The following is a 22,982-nucleotide window of genomic DNA, read 5'->3' on the forward strand; positions in this document are numbered from 1 at the left end:
CAGTCGAGCCCAGGAAGCCTGCTGGGCTCCCAGGTGGGTCCCCCCACCCTCTGAGACCAGAGGCGATGGGCACGCCTGAGCCCCTTCTTCTCTGTTGAGCCTAAGCCCCACCCCCAGTGCCCCCCAGGGCCTTTTCCAGCCCTGTGGGTCCTAAGCATAGGCCCTGCGCACTGCCCAAACCTTGCCCCTGCTTAGGCCCTGACTCCACAGCCAAGGCCTTTTCCACCTTTTTTTTTTTGTCCATCTCTTTTTTAATATCATGGTTCTGTTTTACCTTCTGGCTGTTGTTTCACCTATATTTTTATTTTTATATTTTTTCTAACATATCTGTCAGTTTCCTAGTCTAATTTTATTTTCTACTTTGTTATTGTATTTTTTTTTTTTTTTTGCCACACCACGCAGCTTGCGGGATCTTGGTTCATGACCCAGGGGTCGGGCCGAAGCTCCTGTGGTGGGAGCTCCAAGTCCGAACCACTGGACAAACAGAGAACCTCAGACCCCAGGGTATATTCATTGCAGTGAGGTCTCCTGGAGGTCCTCATCTCAGCACCAAGACCCAGCTCTACCCAACAGCCTACAAACTCCAGTGTTGGAAGCCTCAGGCCACACAACCAGTAAGACAGGAACACAATCCCAGTCATAAAAAAAAGGAAAAAAAATGAGACAGCAAAAAAATATGTCACAGATGAAGGAGCAAGGTAAAAACCTACAAGACCAAATAAATGAAGAGGAAATAGGCAATCTACCTGAAAAAGACTTCAGAGTAATGATAGTAAAGATGATTCAGAATCTCAGAAATAGAATGGAGGCACAGATTGAGAAAATACAAGAAATGTTTAACAAAGATCTAGAAGAACTAAAGAACAAACAAACAGATGAGCAACACAGTAACTGAAATGAAAAATACACTAGAAGGAATCAATAGCAGAATAACTGAGGCAGAAGAACGAATAAGTGAGCTGGAAGACAAAATGGTGGAAGTAACTGCCGAGAAGCAGAATAAAGAAAAAAGAATGAAAAGAATTGAAGACAATCTCAGAGACCTCTGGGACAACACTAAACTCACCAACATTCTAATTATAGGGGTCCCAGAAGAAGAAGAGAAAAAGAAAGGATCTGAGAAAATATTTGAAGAGATTATAGTGGAAAACTTCCCTAACATGGGAAAGGAAATAGTCACCCGAGTCCAGGAAGTACAGAGAGTCCCATACAGGATAAACCCTAGGAGAAACACACCAAGACACATATTAATCAAACTAACAAAAATTAAATTCAAAGAAAATATATTAAAAGCAGCATGGGAAAACCAAAAAATAACATACAAAGGAATCCCCATGAGGTTATCAGCTGATTTTTCAGCAGAAACTGCAGGTCAGAAGGGAGTGGCAGGATATACTTAATGTGATGAAAGAGAAAAACCTACAACCAGGATTACTCTATCTGGCAAGGATCTCATTCAGATTCGATGGAGAAATCAAAAGCTTTTCAGACAAGCAAAAGCTAAGAGAATTCAGCACCACCAAACCAGCTTTACAACAAATGCTAAAGAAACTTCTCTAGGCAGGAAGCACAGTGAAGAAAAAGACCCACAAAAAAAAACTCAGGGGCTTTCCTGGTGGCGCAATGGTTGAGAGTCCACCGGCAAATGCAGGGGATGCGGGTTTGTGCCCCGGTCTGGGAAGATCCCACATGCCGCGGAGCGGCTGGGCCCGTGAACCATGGCCGCTGAGCCTGCGCGTCTGGAGCCTGTGCTCCGCAACGGGAGAGGCCACAACAGTGAGAGGCCCACGTACCGCAAAAAAAAAAAAAAAAAAAAAAAAAGCAACAAACTCAAAACAATTAAGAAAATGGTAATAGGAACATACATATCGATAATAACCTTGAATGTAAATGGATTAAATGCCCCAACCAAAAGACACAGACTGGCTGAATGGATACAAAAACAAGCTGTCTACAAGAGACCCACTTCTTGACCTAGGGACACATAAAGGCTGAAAGCGAAGGGATGGAAAAAGATATTCCATGCAAATGGAAATCAAAAGAAAGCTGGAGTAGCAATACTCATATCAGATAAAATAGACTTTAAAATAGACTGTTACAAGAGATAAGGAAGGACACTACATAATGATCAATGGATCAATCCAAGAAGAAGATATAAAAATTATAAATGTTTATGCACCCAACATAGGAGCACCTCAATACATAAGGCAAATGCTAACAACCATGAAAGGGGAAATCGACAGTAACACAATAATAGTAGGGGACTTTAACACCCCATTTACACCAATGGACAGATCATCCAAACAGAAAATAAATAAGGAAACACAAGCTTTAAATGACACAATAGACCAGATAGATTTAATTGATATTTATAGAACATTCCACCCAAAAGTGGCAGAATACACTTTCTTCTCAAGTGCACGTGGAACATTCTCCAGGGTAGATCACATCTTGGCTCACAAATCAAGCCTTGGAAAATTTAAGAAAACTGAAATCGTATCAAGCATCTTTTCTGACCACAATGCTATGACATTGAAAATCAATTACAGGAAAAAAACTGTAAAAAACACAAATACATGGAGGCTAAACAGTACGCTACTAAATGACCAAGAGATCACTGAAGAAATCAAAGAAGAAATTTAAAAAAATACATAGAAACAAATGACAATGAAAACACAACGACCCAAAACCTATGGGACGCAGCAAAAGCAGTTCTAAGAGGGAAGTTTATAGCAATTCAATCTCACCTCAAGAAACAAGAAAAATCTCAAATAAGCAATCTAACCCTACACCTAAAGCAACTAGAGAAAGAAGAACAAAGAAAATGCAAAGTCAGTGGAAGGAAAGAAATCATAAAGATCACAGCAGAAATAAATGAAATAGAAATGAAGAAAACAATAGCAAAGATCAATAAAACTAAAAGCTGGTTCTTTGAGAAGATAAACAAAATTGATAAACCCCTAGCCAGCCTCATCAAGAAAAAAAGGGAGAGGACACAAATCAATAAAATTAGAAATGAAAAAGGAGAAATCACAACTGAAACCACAGAAGCACAAAGAATTATAAGAGACTACTACAAACAACTATATGCCAATAAAATGGACAACCACAAAGAAATGGACAAATTCTTGGAAAGATACAATTTTCCAAGACTGAACCAGGAAAAATTAGAAAATATACACAGACCTATCACAAGTAATTAAATTGAAACTATAATTAAAAGTCTTCGAACAAACAAAAGTCCAGGGCCAGATGGCTTCACAGGCGAATTGTATTAAACATTTAGAGAAGAGCTAACACTGATCCTTCTCAATCTCTTCCAAAAAATTGCAGAGGGAGGAACACTCCCAAATTCATTCTACGAAGCCACCATACCCTGATACCAAAACCAGAAAAATATATCACAAAAAAAGAAAAATATACACCAATATCACTGATGAACATAGATGCAAAAATCCTGAACAAAATACTAGCAAACAGAATCCAACAACATATTAAAAGGATCATACACCATGATCAAGTGGGATTTGTCCCAGGGATGCAAGGATTCTTCAATATATGCAAATCAATCAATGTGATACACCATATCAACAAATTAAGGAGTAAAAACCATATGATCATCTCAACAGATGCAGAAAAAGCTTTTGACAAAATTCAACACCCATTTATGATAAAAACTCTCCAGAAAATGGGCATAGAGGGAACCTACCTCAACATAATAAAGGCCACATATGTCAAACCGACAGCAAACATCATACTCCATGGTGAAAAATTGAAAGCATTTCCACTAAGATCAGGAACAAGACAAGGATGTCCACTCTCACTACTCTTATTCAACGTGGTTTTGGAAGTCCTAGCCGTGGCAATCAGAGAAGAAAAAGAAATAAAAGGAATACAAATTGGAAAAGAAAAAGTAAAACTGTCACTGTTTGCAGATGACATGATACTATACATAGAAAATCCTAAAGATGCCACCAGAAAACTACTAGAGCTAATCAATGAATTTGGTAAGGTTGCAGGATGCAAAATTAATGCACAGAAATCTCTGGCATTCCTATATACTAACAATGAAAAATCAGAAAGAGAAAGAGAAATTAAGGAAACAATCCCATTTACCATCACAACAAAAATAATAAAATACCTAGGAATAAACCTGCCTAAGGAGGCGAAAGACTTGTACTTAGAAAACTATAAAACTCTGATGAAAGAAATCAAAGATGACATAAACAGATGGAGAAATATACCATGTTCTTGGATTGGAAGAATCAATATTATGAAAATGACTATGCTACCCAAAGCAATCTACAGATTCAATGCAATCCCTATCAAACTACCAATGGCATTCTTCACAGAATTAGAGCAAAAATTTTACAATTCGTATGGAAACACAAAAGACCCTGAAAAGCCAAAGCAATCTTGAGAAAGAAAAACAGAGCTGGAGGAATCAGGCTCCCTGACTTCAAACTATACTACAAAGCTACAGTAATCAAGGCAGTATGGTACTGGCACAAAAACAGAAATATAGATCAATGGTACAGGATAGAAAGCCCAGAGATAAACCCATGCACATATGGTCACCTAATTTACAACAAAGGCAGCAAGAACATAAAATGTAGAAAAGACAGCCTCTTCAATAAGTGGTGCTGGGAAAACTGGACAACTACAGTAAAAGAATGAAATTAGAACACTACCTAACGCCATACACAAAAATAAACTCCAAATGGATTAAAGACCTAAATGTAAGACCAGACACTATAAAACCCTTAGTGGAAAACATAGGAAAAACACTCTTTGACATAAACCACAGCAAGATCTTTTTTGACCCACCTCCTAGAGTAATGGAATGAAAAACAAAAATAAACAGATGGGACCTAATGAAACTTAAAAGCTTTTGCACAGCAAAGGAAACCATAAACAAGATGAAAAGACAACCCTCAGAATGGGAGAAAATATTTGCAAATTAAATGACAGACAAAGAATTAACCTCCAATATATACAAACAGCTTATGGAGCTCAATATCAAAAAAACAAACAACCCAATCCAAAAATGAGCAGAAAACCTAAATAGACATGTCACCAAAGAAGACATACAGATGGCCAAGAGGCACGTGAAAAGATGCTCAACATCACTAATTATTAGAGAAATGCAAATCAAAAGTGCAATGAGTTATCACCTCACACCAGTCAGAATGGCCGTCATCAAAAAATCTAGAAACAATAAATGCTGGAAAGGGTGTGGTGAAAAGGGAACCCTCCTGCACTGTTGGTGGGAATGTAAATTGATACAACCACTATGGAGAATAGTATGGAGGGTCCGTAAAAATCTAAAAATAGAACTACCACATGACCCAGCAATCCCACTACTGGGCATATACCCTGAGAAAACCATAATTCAAAAAGAGACATGCACCACAATGTTCATTGCAGCACTATTTACAATAGCCAGGACATGGAACCAACCTAAGTGTCCATCATTGGATGAATGGATAAAGAAGATGTGGCACATATATACAGTGGAATATTACTCAGCCATAAAAAGAAACGAAATTGAGTTATTTGTAGTGAGGTGGATGGACATAGAGTCTGTCGTACAGAGTGAAGTAAGTCAGAAAGAGAAAAATGAATACCGTATGATAACACATATGTATGGAATCTAAAAAAAAAAATGGTACTGATGAACCTAATGGCAGGGCAGGAATAACGATATAGACATGGAGAATGGACTTAAGGACATGGGGTGGGGAGGGGGAAGCTGGGGAGAAGTGAGAGTAGCATCAACATATATACACTACCAAATGTAAAATATATAGCTAGTGGGAAGCAGCTGCATAGCACAGGGAGATCAGGTCCGTGCTTTGCGATGACCTAGAGGGGTGGGACAGGGAGGGTGGGAGGGAGGCTCAAGAGGGAGGGGATATGGGGATACATGTATGCATATGGCTGATTCACTTTGTTGTAAAACAGAAACTAACACAGTATTGTGAAGCAGTTATACTCCAGTAAAGATCTATTTAAAAAAAAAAAGATTACATAGCATTAAAAAAAAAAAAAAGAACTAGTAGCCTCCTGCTGCAGCTAGTCTAATTTAAAGCCATCTTGTATTGCAATTAGAAGTCATCAATGACAGAGTTTATGCCCCTGAATTAAGCAAGTGTGTCCTGGGCATGTGGCTTTCATCACAGTAGATCTCCTTAGTTCTTACATGTCATCAGGTATCACTGATGCAAATGTACCTTGAGCAGTGGCACTACTGAGCCAATAATAAACTAATCACTAATTTTATCTAAGCTGCTCTTATTACCAAATGTGGAAAATCACTAAGATCCCAGAGCAATAAAGTTTCATTTTTTGTTTTGTTTTGGATTAGCCCTTGTGCTACCCAACTTAGTAGAGTATGTGTAAAAAGATCCGACATTGTTCCTGAAAACATTTTTCAGGTGTCCTCTGCTTTTCAGTCATGTTGATAATAAGTGCATTTCTGCACAGGGGAGTTTGCATAGTGTAGTGTTTTTTCCACAGAGAAACTTTTATGTGGACGTTAACTATAATGACAGGATATGCAGTGTGCACTCTGTGATACCTTTTATGGGACTTTCACTTTCTTCCCTACTAAAGTGAGTTTTACTAAATCAATTGGAATTTACTATTAGTGGATCCCACAGTATTACCTATATTTCTTCTTCTCCTCCTCCTCCTCCCCCTCCCCTTTGCCTTCCTCTCCTTCTCCTTCTTATTCTTTGGCGGGGGAAATGACATATGGATTTTATGTTCACTGATGTGACTGACATTCTTTCTTCAAATAATAGCTCTGAAGGAATGAGAATATACAAACTCTCCTATTGAAACTTGAAATTAACTAGATTAGGATAGTATTCTTGAATATTGGTATATCTAGACTAGTGCTGTCCAATAGAACTTTCTGCAATGATGAAAATGTTATATCTTTTTTGTCCCTTATGGTAGCCACTAGCTGCATGTGGCCACTAAACAATTGAAGTGTGGCTAGTGCCAAAGTGAGGGACAAAATTTTAAATTTTATTTAATTTTAATTTATTTACTTTTTCTTTTTTTTTTTTTTTTTTGGCCACGCTGGGTTTTAGTTGCAGCACGCGGGATCTTTGTTGCTGTGTGCGGGATCTTTAGTTGCGGCATGTGGGCTCTTAGTTGCGGCATGAGGGCTCTTAGCTGCAGCATTCGGGATCTAGTTCCCTGACTAGGGATTGAACCCTGGCCCCCTGCATTGAGAGCACAGGGTCTTAACCACTGGGCCACCAGGGAAATCCCTAATTTATTTACTTTTAAATAGCCATATGTGGCTATTTGTAAGACAGCAACATCTAGACAATTTCCTGACCATCGTGAAATTGTAAAGAGACTCAAGCCATCCTTTTGTCATTTTTGTCTTTTGTCTTTCAGGATGGTCACCTCAGTAGGTTACTTTGCTCTGTCTCTCAACACTCCTAATTTACATGGAGATGCCTACCTGAACTGTTTCTTCTCTGCCTTGATTGAAGTTCCAGCTTACATTACAGCCTGGCTGCTACTTCGAACCCTACCCAGGCGTTATGTCATATCTGGAGTACTGTTCTTGGGAGGAGGTGTGCTTCTCTTAATTCAGCTGGTGCCTGCAGGTAAGAAGTTATCCAATATTAACAGCTTACCAGAAAAGATCCACACCTTGACAGGGCTAATTATTAGTCCCTGTTCCCTATTTATGTAGCCTTTACATCATAAGTCATTCTTAAGTCAGTTATACAAGTGATAACTAACTCTGTGATTTCCCATGTTCAAAATTACTCCCTTCAAATAGTTAAGAGTTAACCTTAGAGAATCAGAAATCACCACCTGAGAAGGAAGAGTAATGCTCCCAGTCATCCCCTTCACAGAAACATTCACCTAAACCCTCAAACCTCTTTCTGAGTCATAATCCCAATTCCCAATTTCTTGGTACTTTCTTGGTATTTTCAAACCTTCTCTCTGATGTGTATATTCAAGTGTTAGAGTTGGTAGTACATACCAGTTCCAGTATAAATTCAGTGATTTTTATGGTCTGTAATCTTTAAGTAGTTAGAGAGCACATGAAAAGATATATGCTTTTCTTTTCCCCTTATGTCTAACTTTCTCATATTGTTAAAATGTTAAGTCAACAGATTTTTGATATATAGTACTATGCATAGAAATATATATTTCTTAATAATAATAAACAGGATAAAAATGATTGGTCCTTCTCTTCGAAGATTAAACTTAACTGTATTAACATGCTAACAACTGACTATGAAACTGTTGTAATAAATAAAGGTGGACAAGGTCACAGAATGCATAAATGATCTAGAATAACAGAAGAGCGAAGCTCAAAGCAACCCTTCACGCTCCATCTTTGTCCATGTCCAATTAGTAAGGCTTTGAAGAGACTGTATAATTTGGGGAATATCTTTAGATTATAAAACATTCCTATACAAGCAAAAAGGACAATTCAAGCAACTGTTAAGAAAGTATCACTTCTAAAAGCACCTCTGTTTACACTGGATCTCTTTTCCAGATTACAACTTCTTGTCCATTGGTCTGGCCATGTTAGGAAAATTCGGGATCACCTCTGCCTTCTCCATGCTGTACGTCTTCACTGCAGAGCTCTACCCAACCCTGGTCAGGAACATGGCTGTGGGGGTCACATCCATGGCCTCCAGAGTGGGCAGCATCATTGCTCCCTACTTTGTTTACCTTGGTGAGATGCTTCTTATAAGTCTATTCTTTTTTTAAATATAAAAGTAATAGGTTTTCATTATGAAAAATGCAAACAGCATAGAAAGTACTGGAAAAAGCACAAGTTCACCTCTACTCTCTTAGTTCCCCAAATCACAGCCCTCAGAGGAACTACTATTAACAGTTTGGTGAGTAGCCCTTCAGACATTTCATTTTGCACTATATATATATATATATATATATATATATATATATTTAAACACACAAAATGATATCATAAATATTGTTTCACAACTTTTTTTAAACTTAACATTGTATCAGAATATTTTGCCATATCCGTATATATAGCTCTTTTAGTTAGTACATAGACTTCCAATGTATGTATACACATTATTTATTTAACCAGGTTCATGGATGAACATTTAGGCCATTTCAGAGTTTTTGTTACCATACATAACACTGCAGTGAACATTCCTCTACGGCCCCCACAGCCTTTGTATATTTGGATCAATAGATTGCTGGAGCAATTTAAAAATTTCATAGATATCGCCAAATTGACCTCTAAATACTATACCAGTTTACAATCCAACTATCAATATATGAGAGTGCCTGTTTCTCCATATCCTTACCAACAATGGGGATTATCCAATTTTTTAATCATTGATAGTCTGTTATATGAAAAACGGATATCATTGTTGCTTTCATTTCCTTTTCTTCAATTATGAATGAGGTTGAGCATTTTTTTCATATATTTATTGAAATTCTATTTATTTTTAAGAGATCTGACTGTTCATGTCTTTTCCCATCTTTCTAATGGTCCGTATCAAGTTTAGATATTTGATTTTGGGAGCTCTTTGTAATTGAAAAATTAGCCCTTTGTATATATATTATAAATATTTTTCCTAGTTTATTATTCCCACTTTGACTTCATGACTTTATTTGCATTGCTGGCAATTTTAGCTTTTATATGATCGAATTTATCAATCTGGAATAACACCACAGAGGGGCTTTAGTGGGATGTTCAGTGGATCTAGGATCTGGCACTCCAAGCTAAACCTCATCAAGAAATCTACTGGCGAGAGATGTAGACACAGCTCCTTATTCTTCCTAGTCATCCATTGGTTACCTACTAGTTCAAACATACACACATACACATCCCCAAAGACATATGTGAATTCTCAGAAAAGGTATACTCTAAATCCTTACAGAGAGAGACATTTTCCACACAGCTGCCCTGAACACCTGAGAAAGTACATTATTATATAGAATGGTGTCGTTTCCCCTTTGTTCTTCCCTATACTTTCAAACCATGCCCATATGGTCTAATGGTGGACCATTGGTACATAAGAAATGGAGAAGTCTGAGAAAGAACTTTGTATTCCACAGTAGTGGCTCCTGTTGGTGACACAGAGGCCTCAGAGAAGCTTCAAAATTGATATTTTTTTGTCAAATAAAATTCTTGGGTGTGTTATTCCTCTGTAATCTCTGTATACAGAAGGGAAGCAAGATGAGGATCTATTATTCCCCTGTCTGAGTAACACCACATAAAGAAGAGGTGGAGTGGTTCTTCCAATTACATGTAAAACCAAGACATATAAATGCTGCAAAAAGAAACCACAGTGCCTGACATTTATTGATTTAAATTGGATTGAATATATTAATTAGGTTCTTTTGAATATATTAATTAGGTTCTTTTAAGAGTCTCACAGCTCTGTGGACCAAGATTTCCACAGGAGCCTACTGGTTTGGGCAAAAGCAAAGGTCATATCAGTCATAACAGCCAGTAGGTGTCCCTGCAACATCCTGGTCAACCTCTTTCCCCTTGGTGTCCTCCCACCCCCCATCTCCAATGACCTCTACCTTAAGAGGAGAACTTTGGTAGGCAAAAATTTCTATCAAAGGAACATTTATCACACATGATTAAGTAGTAGCTTAGAGAATGCCAGTTGACGTGAAAGACCTTATGATAATGCAAAATTGAGTAGGTGAATGATTATGGAAATTTGGAGGCAATGACATCTGCCAAACAGAAACTGTGGTATTTTGCACACTTTTTTTCTTCTGTAAATATTCAGGTTTAAAACTGCTCTCAAATACTGTTTGCCACCTTTACAAAATGATTCTCAAGAGCATCTGGAGAAACCCTGTATCTAATTGATGTTCTTATGTCCTGTGCCTTACAGGTGCTTACAACAGAGTTCTGCCCTACATCCTCATGGGCAGCCTGACTGTCCTGATTGGAATCATCACTCTTCTCTTCCCTGAAAGTTTTGGAATGACTCTACCAGAGACCTTAGAGCAGATGCAGAAAATGAAATGGTAAGTGGAACTTTAAAAAATGGTATCAGAATTCCTCAGAAAGAATAAACATGAAAGAATAAATAGGAAAATTCTGAAAAGAAAGTGTAATAAGTGGAAAGTAGCTCTATCAGATAATAAAGGATATTATTAAGCAATGGTAATTAAAACAGTATGATGGTGGTAGAAGAAAAGAAATCACTGGAATGGAATAGAGTTCAGAATTAAATGAAGAAAATATGAGAATTCAGTGTGTGATAACAAGTAGCAATTCAAAACCAGTGGGGAAAATTTAGATTATTCAGTAAAAGGTGTTAGAACATTCAACTAGCCATTTTGGCTAAATAAAAAGCTTAACTCTTACTTCAAAATACATCAGGATAGGGCTTCCCTGGTGGCGCAGTGGTTGAGAGTCCGCCTACTGATGCAGGGGACGTGGGTTCGTGCCCTGGTCCAGGAAGATCCCACATGCCGTGGAGCGGCTGGGCCCATGAGCCATGGCTGCTGAGCCTGCGCCTCCGGAGCCTGTGCTCCGCAGTGGGAGAGGCCACGACAGTGAGAGGCCCGCATACCACACACACACAAAAAAAACACATCAGGATAAATTCCAGAAAGATTAAAAATTGAGAACTGAAAATATAAAGTGATAAATGTAGCAGAAGAAAACATAAATATTTTTATAACCTTAGAAGGCCTTTCTAAGCATATTATGAAAAGCAAAGAGCCATAAAGGAGAAGATTGATATATCTGATTATGTAATTTTAGAAATTGTTGGTACAGCAAAAACGAAACCATAAATTAGAACAAAGGTCAACAAAGCAGGGGAAAAATATTTGCCACACACAATGTAGACATAGAGTTAATAAATTTAAGATGCAAGAAGCTCTTAGAGATCAGTGGGAAAAAGACAAACAACTCAGAAAGAAAACTGGCAAAGGTCATGAACAAACAGTTTATAGAAAAGGAAATTTCAGTGGCAAATATATACATAAAAAAGAAATACTTGTCCATATTAATTAAAGCATAAAAAATGTCAATGTCATTTTTTGGCCTATGAGATTGTGCAAGGGTTTTCCTCCTGATATCAACCAATTCTGACACCAAATAGGTGTCCTATAATTTCATCCAATTTTGACTCTAATTACTCAGGGCTAGCATCAGACTCTACAGGTTAAAGGCTCACTCCCACAAGACAGCCTTCTCTTCAGATGCCAGCCACAAGTAATGGTTCCCCAAGGTTATCCACATTTCTGGCTATTGGGGAGGGGGAAATTTACCCTTTTACCCCTTTAAGGTCTTGTGGCTAAACTAATCATAAAATTGACACCAGTCAACAGGAGAAAAATAAACAAATTTTAATTCATTACACAGAGATCTCTCAGAAATAGGACCTAAGAAATGGCCAAAGCAGGAAGCTTTTACACTTTTTAGACAAAGAATAAATTTGAGAGGAATTGACAGGACAAAGAAACTTAGGTTTGAGTGCTTAATTAGTAAGGAATTTAAGCAGAGTTTGGGCTTGTGTAGTAAATTAGTAAAGAAGTAACAAGGTTTGTTTATAGAGATTTCTTGGCCCAGCCCTGGAATTCCCTGTCTTTGGTAATAAGGGTGTCCTTCTACCTCCATATGCAGGGATTGCACCTTTCACATGAGGGATTTATTCCCTGCTTTCAGGGGCACAGAGGAGGCCAGAGTTTCCTTTTGCATCAGCTGCTTCACAAGCAACTTCAATTAAAAATAATCAATATGCCATTGTGGCAAATTTTGGGGCAGTCTGCCCTGAGCTCCATCATGTCCAACTTGGCTACAAAGTCTGGTATTTCCACAACCCTCCTCTTCACATTCAGGAATTTGCTAGAATGACTCACAGAACTCAGGAAAACGTTTTACTTACTATTACTGGTTTGTTCTAAACAACACAAATGAACAGCCAGGGGGAAATGTACACAGGGTGAGGTCCAGAAGGGTCCAGAGCACAGGAGTCTCCGTTCCTGTGGAGTTGGGGAGCATCGCCATCCTGGCCCATGGATGTGTTGGCCAATTCAGAAGCTCTCTGAACCCCAGTGTTTAGGGGATTTTATGGAAGTTTCATCACATAGGCATGATCAATATTGATTTGACCTCAGTCCCTCTCCCCTCCTTGGAGGCTGGAGGATGGGCTTCTAGTCAAGGCTTGGTCTTTCTAGCAACCAGCCTCCATCGTGAAGCTATCTAGGGACCCACTGAGTCACCTCATTAGAATAAGAGGCAAGACACTATTACCCTTGTCACTCAGAAAATTACAAGGGATTTAGAAGCTCTATGTCAGGAACCAGGGACAAAAATCAAACATCTTTCTATGACATCATAGATTGGAAAACATTTAAAAGACTAATGGTACGGTAGGAGAAGTTTAGATTCTAGAGTGAAACTGCCTGGCCTCAAATCCCAAATCTACTGACTATACTTGGGAAATTTGCTTACTTTTCACTAAACCTTAGTATTCCCATCTGTTATATGGAAATAGTTCATATGGCTTTTGTGATGTTATATAAGATAAAGTGTTTTTAGTGTGTAGCCATGATAAAAGTCTATATGTGAGTGGATTCTGATCCCAAACTGAACCTGTATAGTGAAAGATGCCCATTTTTTATAAGTTGTTTCTTCTAATGATAAAACTACTTCAATATCAACTTTAACTTACCAAGAACTTCATGCTTACCACTCTATTCTTTCCTCAGGAAAACTATAAAATCATAGAATACTAGCTCTAGACTCATGAGGTTCTTATTAGAGTTAAAATAATTACCTGTTCATTGACTGGAGAAATGTTTTTCAGTGTCAGTTTGGCATTTTGAGGAGGGGAGTCTTAAATATTTAATTTTCTTTAGCAGTTATCTTATTTTCAGGTTCAGATATGGAAAAAAAACAAAAGATTCAATGGAGAAAGAAGAAAATCCCAAAGTTCTAATAACTTCATTCTGATAAAATTCCCACCCTATTTGGTGAACTGAAAAACAGATCCTAAGACTATGAAGACACTAAAGCCTTTCCTGATGAAATGGACTGCCTATGAAGATTAACACTAAAAATGGACCTTGCTATTAAGAAATGCTTGTCATATGGCAAACTCTGGACCACGCTTACAGATAAGCTCCTTATTTTAAAAAACAAACCATGTCCAGAAAGTCTTCCATACTAATTAATTCGATGAAATGGGTTTGTAGGATTTTTACAAAACGTGTTGGTCAAGGACTGGTAAATCCATATAAAGATTAACATGCATTTGCAAATACAAATACTATCCAAATTTTTAAAGAAGTCACTGAATTAACACAACTATCAGGCTTGGGTGTGTGTGTGTGAGTGAGTAAACCAGCAAGTTCAAAATTACAGTAGTTTTTGAAGTGAACTTATACACTGCTGTAGCCAAATGATTATAAGGAGTATTCCTATCCAGGAAATTTTATATACTACTTTGAGAGGAATTGATGACAGATATTAATAGCATTTTACAAGTGAAATGCAGCAAGAGATCAAGTAGCCTGGCTCAGATGGCCTGTCAGCCTTTAAGAAGGGAACCAAGGCAGTTCCTAGCTACAATTTCAGCAGCTATGGCTCACAGCCTATTGAATGGTCCACATTTGTGCTCTCTGTGAACACTTGACTAAGCTTTCTGTTCACTAAGACTGGCTTAAGAGACCTTTTTTTGGTAAATAGAGAATCAGGAAAACTGCAAACTAGTTAGATTGGTAGAGGTGGTTTGTGTGCCCCATAGCCAAGAGGGGTCAGCACCCAGGAAGAAGGCTGTCCAAGCCAAGAATCTGGAGAGCCTTTTAAAACAGTTCTTTCCCTTAATACATCCCTTCCTAAATCTCGTATGCAGTTGTATCCTCTTCAACCAGGGGTGCATCTGGTTCCAGGAATGAGCAAGGTAAAAGGTAAAAGCCACTAATGGGATAATGTATTAGCATTTGTATTTTAGGAACTTAAAAAATAATTCTAAAGGACATCTGAAAGAACAAATAGGCAAGATTGTCTAAGAAAGTTTTGGAAAAGAAGAGTTGTAAGTTGTAAATCCCTCAGATTTAGAAATACAAAGATAAACAGGAAGGCCAGAAACAGACCCAAATGTTTATAAAATTGTAACATATGATAAAGTGTAGTACAAATTATCAAGAAAAGGATAAATTTTTCAAAACTAGTGCTGGGACAATTGATAAGCTGAGGAAAAATAGCATCTCACCATAAAACACATACCAAGGGCTTCCCTGGTGGAGCAGTGGTTGAGAATCTGCCTGCCAATGCAGGGAACATGGGTTCGAGCCCTGGGCTGAGAAGATCCCACATGCCGCGGAGCAATTAGGCCCGTGAGCCACAACTACTGAGCCTGCTCGTCTGGAGCCTGTGCTCTGCAACAAGAGAGGCCACGACAGTGAGAGGCCCGCAATGAAGAGAGGCCGCACAGCAATGAAGACCCAACACGGCCAAAAAAATAAATAAATTAAAATAAGTAAATTAAAAAAAAACCAACACATACCAAATTCTAAATGGATTAAAGATTCAAAAGTAATAAATAAATAGATAAATAAGCTGAAAGAAAATACAGGTGATTGTTTAATCTAAGGATGGATAGGGAATTAAAGATAAGGTAGAATAGATTTTGCTATAAACTTTAAAAAATTTCTGTACACCAAAAATCTTAAAATTAACACAAATTGGAAAAATATATTGGACACAGCGTCCTTTCTGTTTATGCATCAATTTAAAAGTACCAGCTAATACTCCAGTTAAGGCAAATAGTAAGACGGTTAAGTGCATCTTTGGAGACCGTTGTTCCTGGGCCTAATTCTGGGTCTGTCATTTATCAGCTGTGTAGCCTTGAGCAAGTTATACAGGCATACCTTGTTTTATTGTGCTTTGCTTTATTTGTGCTTCACTGATACTGCATTTTTTACAAATTGAGGTTTGTGGCAACCTTGCATTTTCGGATGATGTTTAGCATTTTTTAGCAATAAAGTATTTTTAAAATAAATTTATTTATTTTATTTTTGGTTGCATTGGGTCTTCGTTGCTGCGCGCGGGCTTTCTCTAGTTGCACGAGTGGGGGCTAGGGGCTACTCTTCGTTGCTGTGCGTGGGCTTCTCATCGCAGTGGCTTCTCTTGTTGCAGAGCACGAGCTCTAGGCACATGGACTTCAGTAGCTGTGGCTCACGGGCTCTAGACTGCAGGCTCAGTAGTTGTGGTGCAGGGGCTTAGTTGCTCCGTGGCATGTGGGATCTTCCCAGACCAGGGCTCGAACCCTTGCCCCCTGCATTAGCAGGCAGATTCTAAACCACTGCACCACCACGGAAGCCCCAGCAATAAAGTATTTTTAAATTAAGGTTTGTACATTGGTTTTGTCTTTTTTTTTTTTAAGACACAATGCTATTGCACACTTAACAGAATGCAGTATAGTGTAAACATAATTTTTATATGCACTGGGAAACCAAAAAATTCCTGTGGCTCGCTTTACTGTGATATTACGGTGGTCTGGAACTGGATCCGCAATATCTCCGGGATATGCCTGAGTCTTCCTAAATCTCAGCCTCTTCATCCGTAAAAGGAGGCTAAGCAGTTCCATGGCGTGATTGTGGGGAGATAATGCATATATTTAGTCTAAGTGCCTAGCAGACTTAGATGTTTTCCTCTATCTCACATCTCACTGAACTCAAAAGTTAATCATTATAGGGCTTCCCTGGTGGCGCAGTGGTTGAGAGTACGCCTGCCGATGCAGGGGACACGGGTTCGTGCCCCGGTCTGGAAAGGTCCCACATGCCATGGAGCAGCTGGGCCCATGAGCCATGGCCGCTGAGCCTGCGCGTCCGGAGCCTGTGCTCCGCAACGGGAGAGGCCACAGCGGTGAGAGGCCTGCGTACCGCCAAAAACAAAAAACAAAAAAAAAAATGGAGAAAGGACAGTCTCTTCAAAAAATGTTTTTTTTTAAACTGGATATTCACGTGCAAAAGAATGAAATTGGACCCATACTTTATACCATATACAAAAATTAACTCAAAACAGACCTAAGCGTAAGACCTAAAACTATAAAACTCTGAGAAGAAAAGCTTCCGGACATTGAATTTGGCAATAATTTCTTGGCTATGACACCAAAGCACTGGTGACAAAAGCGAAAACAGACAAATAAGACTACATCAAACTTAAAAACTTTTGAGTGTCAAAGGAAACACCAAAACAAAAAGCAACCTATGGAATGAAAGAAAATATTTGCAAATCATATATCTGATAAAGGGTTAATATCCAGAATACAAAAAAAACTTCTACAACTCAACAACAAAAACCAAATAACCTGATTTTAAAATGGGCAAAGGAATTGAATAGAGAATTCTCCAAAGAAGATGTAAAAATGGCCAGCATGCATATGTGAGGCTCATCATCACTAATCGTTAAAGAAATGCAAATCAAAACCACAATGAGGTACCACCTCATGCCCATTAGGATGGCTGCTATCAAAAGAACAGAAAACACATATTGGTAAGGATGTGGAGAAATTGGAATCCTTGTGCACCTTTCGTGAAAATGTAAGATGGTACAGCCATTATGGAAAACAGTACAGAGGTTCCTCAAAAAATTAAAAAATAGAATTATCATATGATCCATCAATCCCACTTCTGGGTATACATCCAAAATAATTCAAACCAGGATTTCAAAGAGCTATTTGCACACCCACGTTCATTACAGCATTATTCACAATAGCAAAGAGCTGGAAGTACCCCAAATGTCCATCTACAGATGAGTGGACAAATAAAGTGTGGTTTATACATACAATGGAATGTTATGAAGCCTTAAAAAAGGAGGAACCTCAAGGACATTATGCTAAGTGAAATAAGCCAGTCACAAAAGGACAAATTTTGTATGATTCCACTAATAGGAAGTATCTAAAACAGTCAAAATCATAGAAACAGAAATTAGAAAGATGGTTACCAAGGATGGGGGGAGAGGGGAAAAGGGAGGAGGAGGAGTTAGTGCATTTTGGTTTTGCAAGATGAAAAAGTTCTAGAGATCTGTACACAACAAGGTAAATATATTTAATACTATGGGACTGTGCATTTAAAAACTGGTAAGATGGGGACTTCCCTGGAGGCGTAGTGGTTAAGACTCTGAGCTCCCAATGCAGGGGGCCTGGGTTCCATCCCTGGTCAGGGAACTAGATCCCACATGCATGCTGCAACTAAGAATTCATATGCCACAACTAAGGAACAGGCAAGCTGCAACTAAGGAGCCTGTGAGCTGCAACTAAGGAGCCTGCCTACCACAACTAAGACCCAGTGCAACCAAATACATTTTTAAAAAATTGGTAAGATGGTAAAATTTATTTTTTTATCACAATTTTAAAAGCTGTATGGAACTAGTTAAATAAATAACGGTGTGTTTTTATGAAAGATATTATTCAGCCTTTAAAAACAGAGTTTAAGAATTATTTTTAATAACATGATACAATACTTGTGATATAATGCAAGTATTTTTAAAAGTATACAATAGTATTGACCAAAGAATGAATGCATGCATGAATAAACTATGTTTAAAAGTCATGAAAAAAAAAAAACTAGAAGGAAATCTCTCAAGGTATTAATAGTAGATATGTTTGGATGGGGGATTATAAATGACTTTTATTTTAGTTTCTTTTCTGTAGTTTTCCATACTTTATAATTGTTTCACAAATAACATAGTTTTATAATCATATAGAAGTTAAAATATTAAAAATTTTTATTTTAATTTTATTGAGTGTCAACTCAATAAAAGTTTTTCTTTTTAAACTTCTGTGTAATTATAAAGTGCAAAGTCATGGGAAGCAAAGATGAAGAATGTAAAATTGGAGCTCTCCATGGGCTCAGTCTGGCCAGATTATAAACTCCTTCCTTTGTGGCCTCAGCAACTAGCTCAGTGCCCCGACCTGGAGCTGAGCTCTGTGGAGGTGATAGCCAGGTCAAAGTCATTTTTTCCTATCTGGACCTGGGCATTTTTATCTCTCCTCTCACTCTGCTTGAACAGCAGTTACCTCTATGCTTATTTAGACCAAGTCAAACGTGCTCTGCTGAGGTGAATTACCTTACCACGAGATTATATATAACAGACTGCTGAATGGGTCATAAAAAAATTATGAGGATTTGAACTATCATCAGCCGGTGCCTCTGCATTGGCGCAGAAACATCTGAAACCTGATTTTGAGAACCTGGAAACCATCTCTCTCCAACACTGCAAATTTAATCCCTTTTGTCAAATACTTTCATTCTGACTCCCCTCTGTGCTCCCTGTCCCTGCATAGCCCACTGTCTCACCCTCCCACTGTTTACTTCCCTGCTACTGTGTCCTCTGAAACCCCCCACTCCATTGTGAACAGACAGCTTTCCTCCATCAAGAATATCCCTGGGGCTTCCCTGGTGGCGCAGTGGTTGAGAATCTGCCTGCTAATGCAGGGGACACGGGTTTGAGCCCTGGGCTGGGAAGATCCCACATGCCGCGGAGCAACTAGGCCCGTGAGCCACAACTACTGAGACTGCTCGTCTGGAGCCTGCGCTTCGCAACGAAAGGCCACGATAGTGAGAGGCCTGCATACCGCGATGAAGAGTGGCCCCCGCTTGCCGCACCTAGAGAAAGCCCTCGCACAGAAACGAAGACCCAACACAGCCATAAATAAATAAATAAGTAAATAAATAAATAAGTGCCCCCCAAAAAAAGAATATCCCTGGTTGCTCTCTCCATGCCCTCGCTTTGACAGAGATCCAGCTTCCCCCCGAGCACTCCACTTCCTCATGGTCCTGTCTCTCAAAGGGAGGCTCTTTCTTTCCCACTTCCTATGAACTTCAAAGCCAGGTAAGGTCTCAGGATTTTCTTTGTTCCCCACCGTTAACTTCTTCACTTTCACATAGATAAAATGTCTCCTTTGAGGTTTATGCTGTGCCCTTCTGGTTGCTGTTACCAACAATCTGCCAGTTGTTTATCCACATTCTGTGAGTTCTCTGGAATCTGACCTGAGGTATTGATGACTTTTGTGCTCAGGGTGATGAGTAATCCTATACCACATCCTCATAGTACTTGACCTTTACCAGTTCTATAATCCCTCCCTGTCAAGGACACACCCTGGGCCCCGTCATCAGTCACAACAACTCCACTTCATTCCAGAACCTTTTATTTTCCTCACAACCCTTTATCTCTGACCTTGACATCCTTTCCTTTCCCTTCCAGTTTATACCTCACAATCCCCTCGATTCACTCACACCACTACCCTAGTCCTTTTGTTTACCAATCTTGCAAAATCTAAGCCCAAGATAAGTCAAACCATTTTACTTTTCACTCTCAATCTGCTCCTGAATTAAGATAGAAGGGAAGGAGGATCATTGATGGATTGGAGGAACATGTGGGTTGGGAGAGTGACAAGTGGGGTGAAAGTCCAGCTGTGATTGAAAAGGTAAATTTGTAGAGACAACAATTCACATGGTTGTGTGATCTTCTCTAGTGTTGCAGGACAGGAGTGAAATGCACAGACAGTTGGATTTTAGGATTTGCAGTACAGGTGAGCAGAATGACAAGACAATGGAGGAAATGAGATTGAAGCAAAGGACTGTAATATCTAGATTGAAGATGAAAGGGAATAAAAACATGACGACTTTTTCTTTTTTTTTTTTGGCTGTGTTAGGTCTTCGTTGCTGTGTGCAGGCTTTCTCTTCACTCTCTGTGGAGAGCGGGGGCTACTCTTCGTTGCAGTGCACGGGCTTCTCATTGTGGTGGCTTCTCTGGTTGCAGAGCACGGGCTCTAGGCATGTGCACTTCAGTAGTTGCAGCACGCGGGCTCAGTAGTTGTGGTGCACGGGCTTAGTTGCTCTGCGGCATGTGGGATCTTCCCGGACCAGGGATCGAACCCGTGTCCCCTTCACTGGTAGGCGGATTCTTAACCACTGTGCCACCAGGGAAGTCCCCAAAACATGACAACTTCTGTTGATTCTAGTATGCCATGTCCATCAACCTTCTTTCCCTTTTTTTGGTGTATGAGAACCTGGCACAGTGTTAAGATTCAGAGTGTTCAAAAGAAGAAACTGGCAGATCAGCCTACCTAATGTGGTAGGATCAGTACCATCTTTCTTGGACCATTCATCGCCAACAAAGACGTGACCATGGTGATATGAAACCTAAGGAGACTGAATGTAGTCAGTTGGTAAGGGCCGAGGGCTAGATTTCATTTTTCAGAGTAATGAGATTAATAATTAATAGTGTAGACCACTATTGAGGCAGACCAACCAGAGTTTTAATTTGGCCCTGCCACATACTTACTATAATCACTGGGTAAATTACTTACTTCGGTTTCCTTATCTGTAAGGTGAGGACAATAAGAATATCTTATACAGCTGTTGTGAGGACTAAATGATGTCTTGGGCTATTGTTAGTATTATTATTGTAGTAATACAATGGCAGAGAGGGTGATACTTTCCCAGGAATTTCTCTCTTTTTTTTTTTTTTTTTTTTTGTGGTACGCGGGCCTCTCACTGTGGTGGCCTCTCCCGTTGCAGAGCACAGGCTCCGGACGCGCAGGCTCAGCGGCCATGGCTCACAGGCCCAGCCGCTCTGCGGCATGTGGGATCTTCCCGGACCGGGGCACGAACCCGCGTCCCCCGCATCTGCAGGCGGACTCCCAACCACTGCGCCACCAGGGAAGCCCAGGAATTTCTAATTTCTAACCTGGCATCTAGCTCAGAAGATTAAGATCTTCAATAACTTATATTACCCAAATTTAACTCAGTCAAAACCTTCTGATATTTTCCTATGGCATCTTACTCCAGTATGACTGTATCCCATAAGGAGACCTATGTGTTCCTATGCATCTTCTCTCTTGGTTGATCTCATCCAGACCTGTGGTTACGAATACCATCTACATGTGGATAACTCTCTAATTTATATCTCATTCTGACCTCTGCTATGATCTTCAGACTCATATGTCCAACTGTCTCCAAAATTATATTTAAATTTAGGTCTAAAATATTAATATATTTAAATATCAGTTTATTTTTATATTTAAAATAAAACTCGTTTGCACAGGCAACAACAACAAAAGAATAGATAAAACTGAACTACATCAGAACTAAAAACTTCTGTACATAAAAGGATCCAATCAACAGAGTAAAAAAAGGCAACCTATGGAATGGGAGAAAATATTTGGAAACCATATATATTTATATTTTTTAATATCTTATTGGAGTATAATTGCTTTACATTCTTGTGTTAGTTGCTGCTGTATAACGAAGTATATCAGCTATACATATACATATATCCCCATATCCCCTCCTTCTTGCGTCTCCCTCTCACCCTCCCTATCCCATCCCTCTAGGTGGTCACAAACCACCTAGCTGATCTCCCTGTGCTATGCGGCTGCTTCCCACTAGCTATCTATTTTACATTTGGTATTGTATATATGTCAATGCCACTCTCTCACTTCGTCTTAGCTTACCCTGTGTCCTCAAGTCCATTCTCTACGTCTGCGTCTTTATTCCTGTCCTGCCCCTAGGTTCATCAGAACCTTTTTTTTTTCTTAGATTCCATATGTGTTAGCATATGGTATTTGTTTTTCTCTTTCTGACTTACTTCACTCTGTATAACAGACTCTAGGTCCATCCAACTCACTACAAAAACTCAATTTCATTTCTTTTTATGGCTGAGTAATATTCCATTGTATTCATGTGCCACATCTTCTTTATCCATTCATCTGTTGACGGACACTTAAGTTGCTTCCATGTCCTGCCTATTGTAAATAGTGTTGCAATGAACATTGTGGTCCATGACTCTTTTTGTTTTTTTAATTATTTTTATTTTTGGCTGCCTTGGGTCTTCATTGCTGCGCGCAGACCTCTCTCTAGTTGCGGCGAGTGGGGGCTACTCTTCGCTGTGGTTCCCGGGCTTCTCATTGGGTGGCTTCCTTTGTTGCAGGGCACGGGCTCCAGGCGTATGGGCCTCAGCA

The 22,982-nt window shown here is 39.1% G+C and overlaps 1 protein-coding gene and 1 long non-coding RNA gene across 3 annotated transcripts in view; one reads left to right on the plus strand and one right to left on the minus strand.

Annotated features, from left to right (window-relative positions):
- Positions 1-16,609, plus strand: part of SLC22A4 (solute carrier family 22 member 4) — a 52,358-nt gene extending 35,749 nt beyond the window's left edge. Inside the window, exons 7-10 of the mRNA XM_030869692.2 lie at positions 7,417-7,631; positions 8,540-8,722; positions 10,884-11,019; positions 13,888-16,609. Of these exons, the coding sequence (XP_030725552.1) occupies positions 7,417-7,631; positions 8,540-8,722; positions 10,884-11,019; positions 13,888-13,963 (610 nt within the window). The 3' untranslated portion in view covers positions 13,964-16,609. The remainder of the gene's footprint in view (positions 1-7,416; positions 7,632-8,539; positions 8,723-10,883; positions 11,020-13,887) is intronic.
- LOC132597094 (uncharacterized) overlaps positions 1-22,982 on the minus strand; it is a 36,750-nt gene that overhangs the window by 4,825 nt on the left and 8,943 nt on the right. For both annotated transcript variants that reach the window (XR_009563463.1, XR_009563464.1), the window contains one exon: positions 7,484-7,625. This is a non-coding gene — a long non-coding RNA (uncharacterized lncRNA). The remainder of the gene's footprint in view (positions 1-7,483; positions 7,626-22,982) is intronic.

Source organism: Globicephala melas, chromosome 3 (genome assembly GCF_963455315.2).
Source record: "Globicephala melas chromosome 3, mGloMel1.2, whole genome shotgun sequence".
Classification (NCBI taxonomy): domain Eukaryota; kingdom Metazoa; phylum Chordata; class Mammalia; order Artiodactyla; family Delphinidae; genus Globicephala; species Globicephala melas.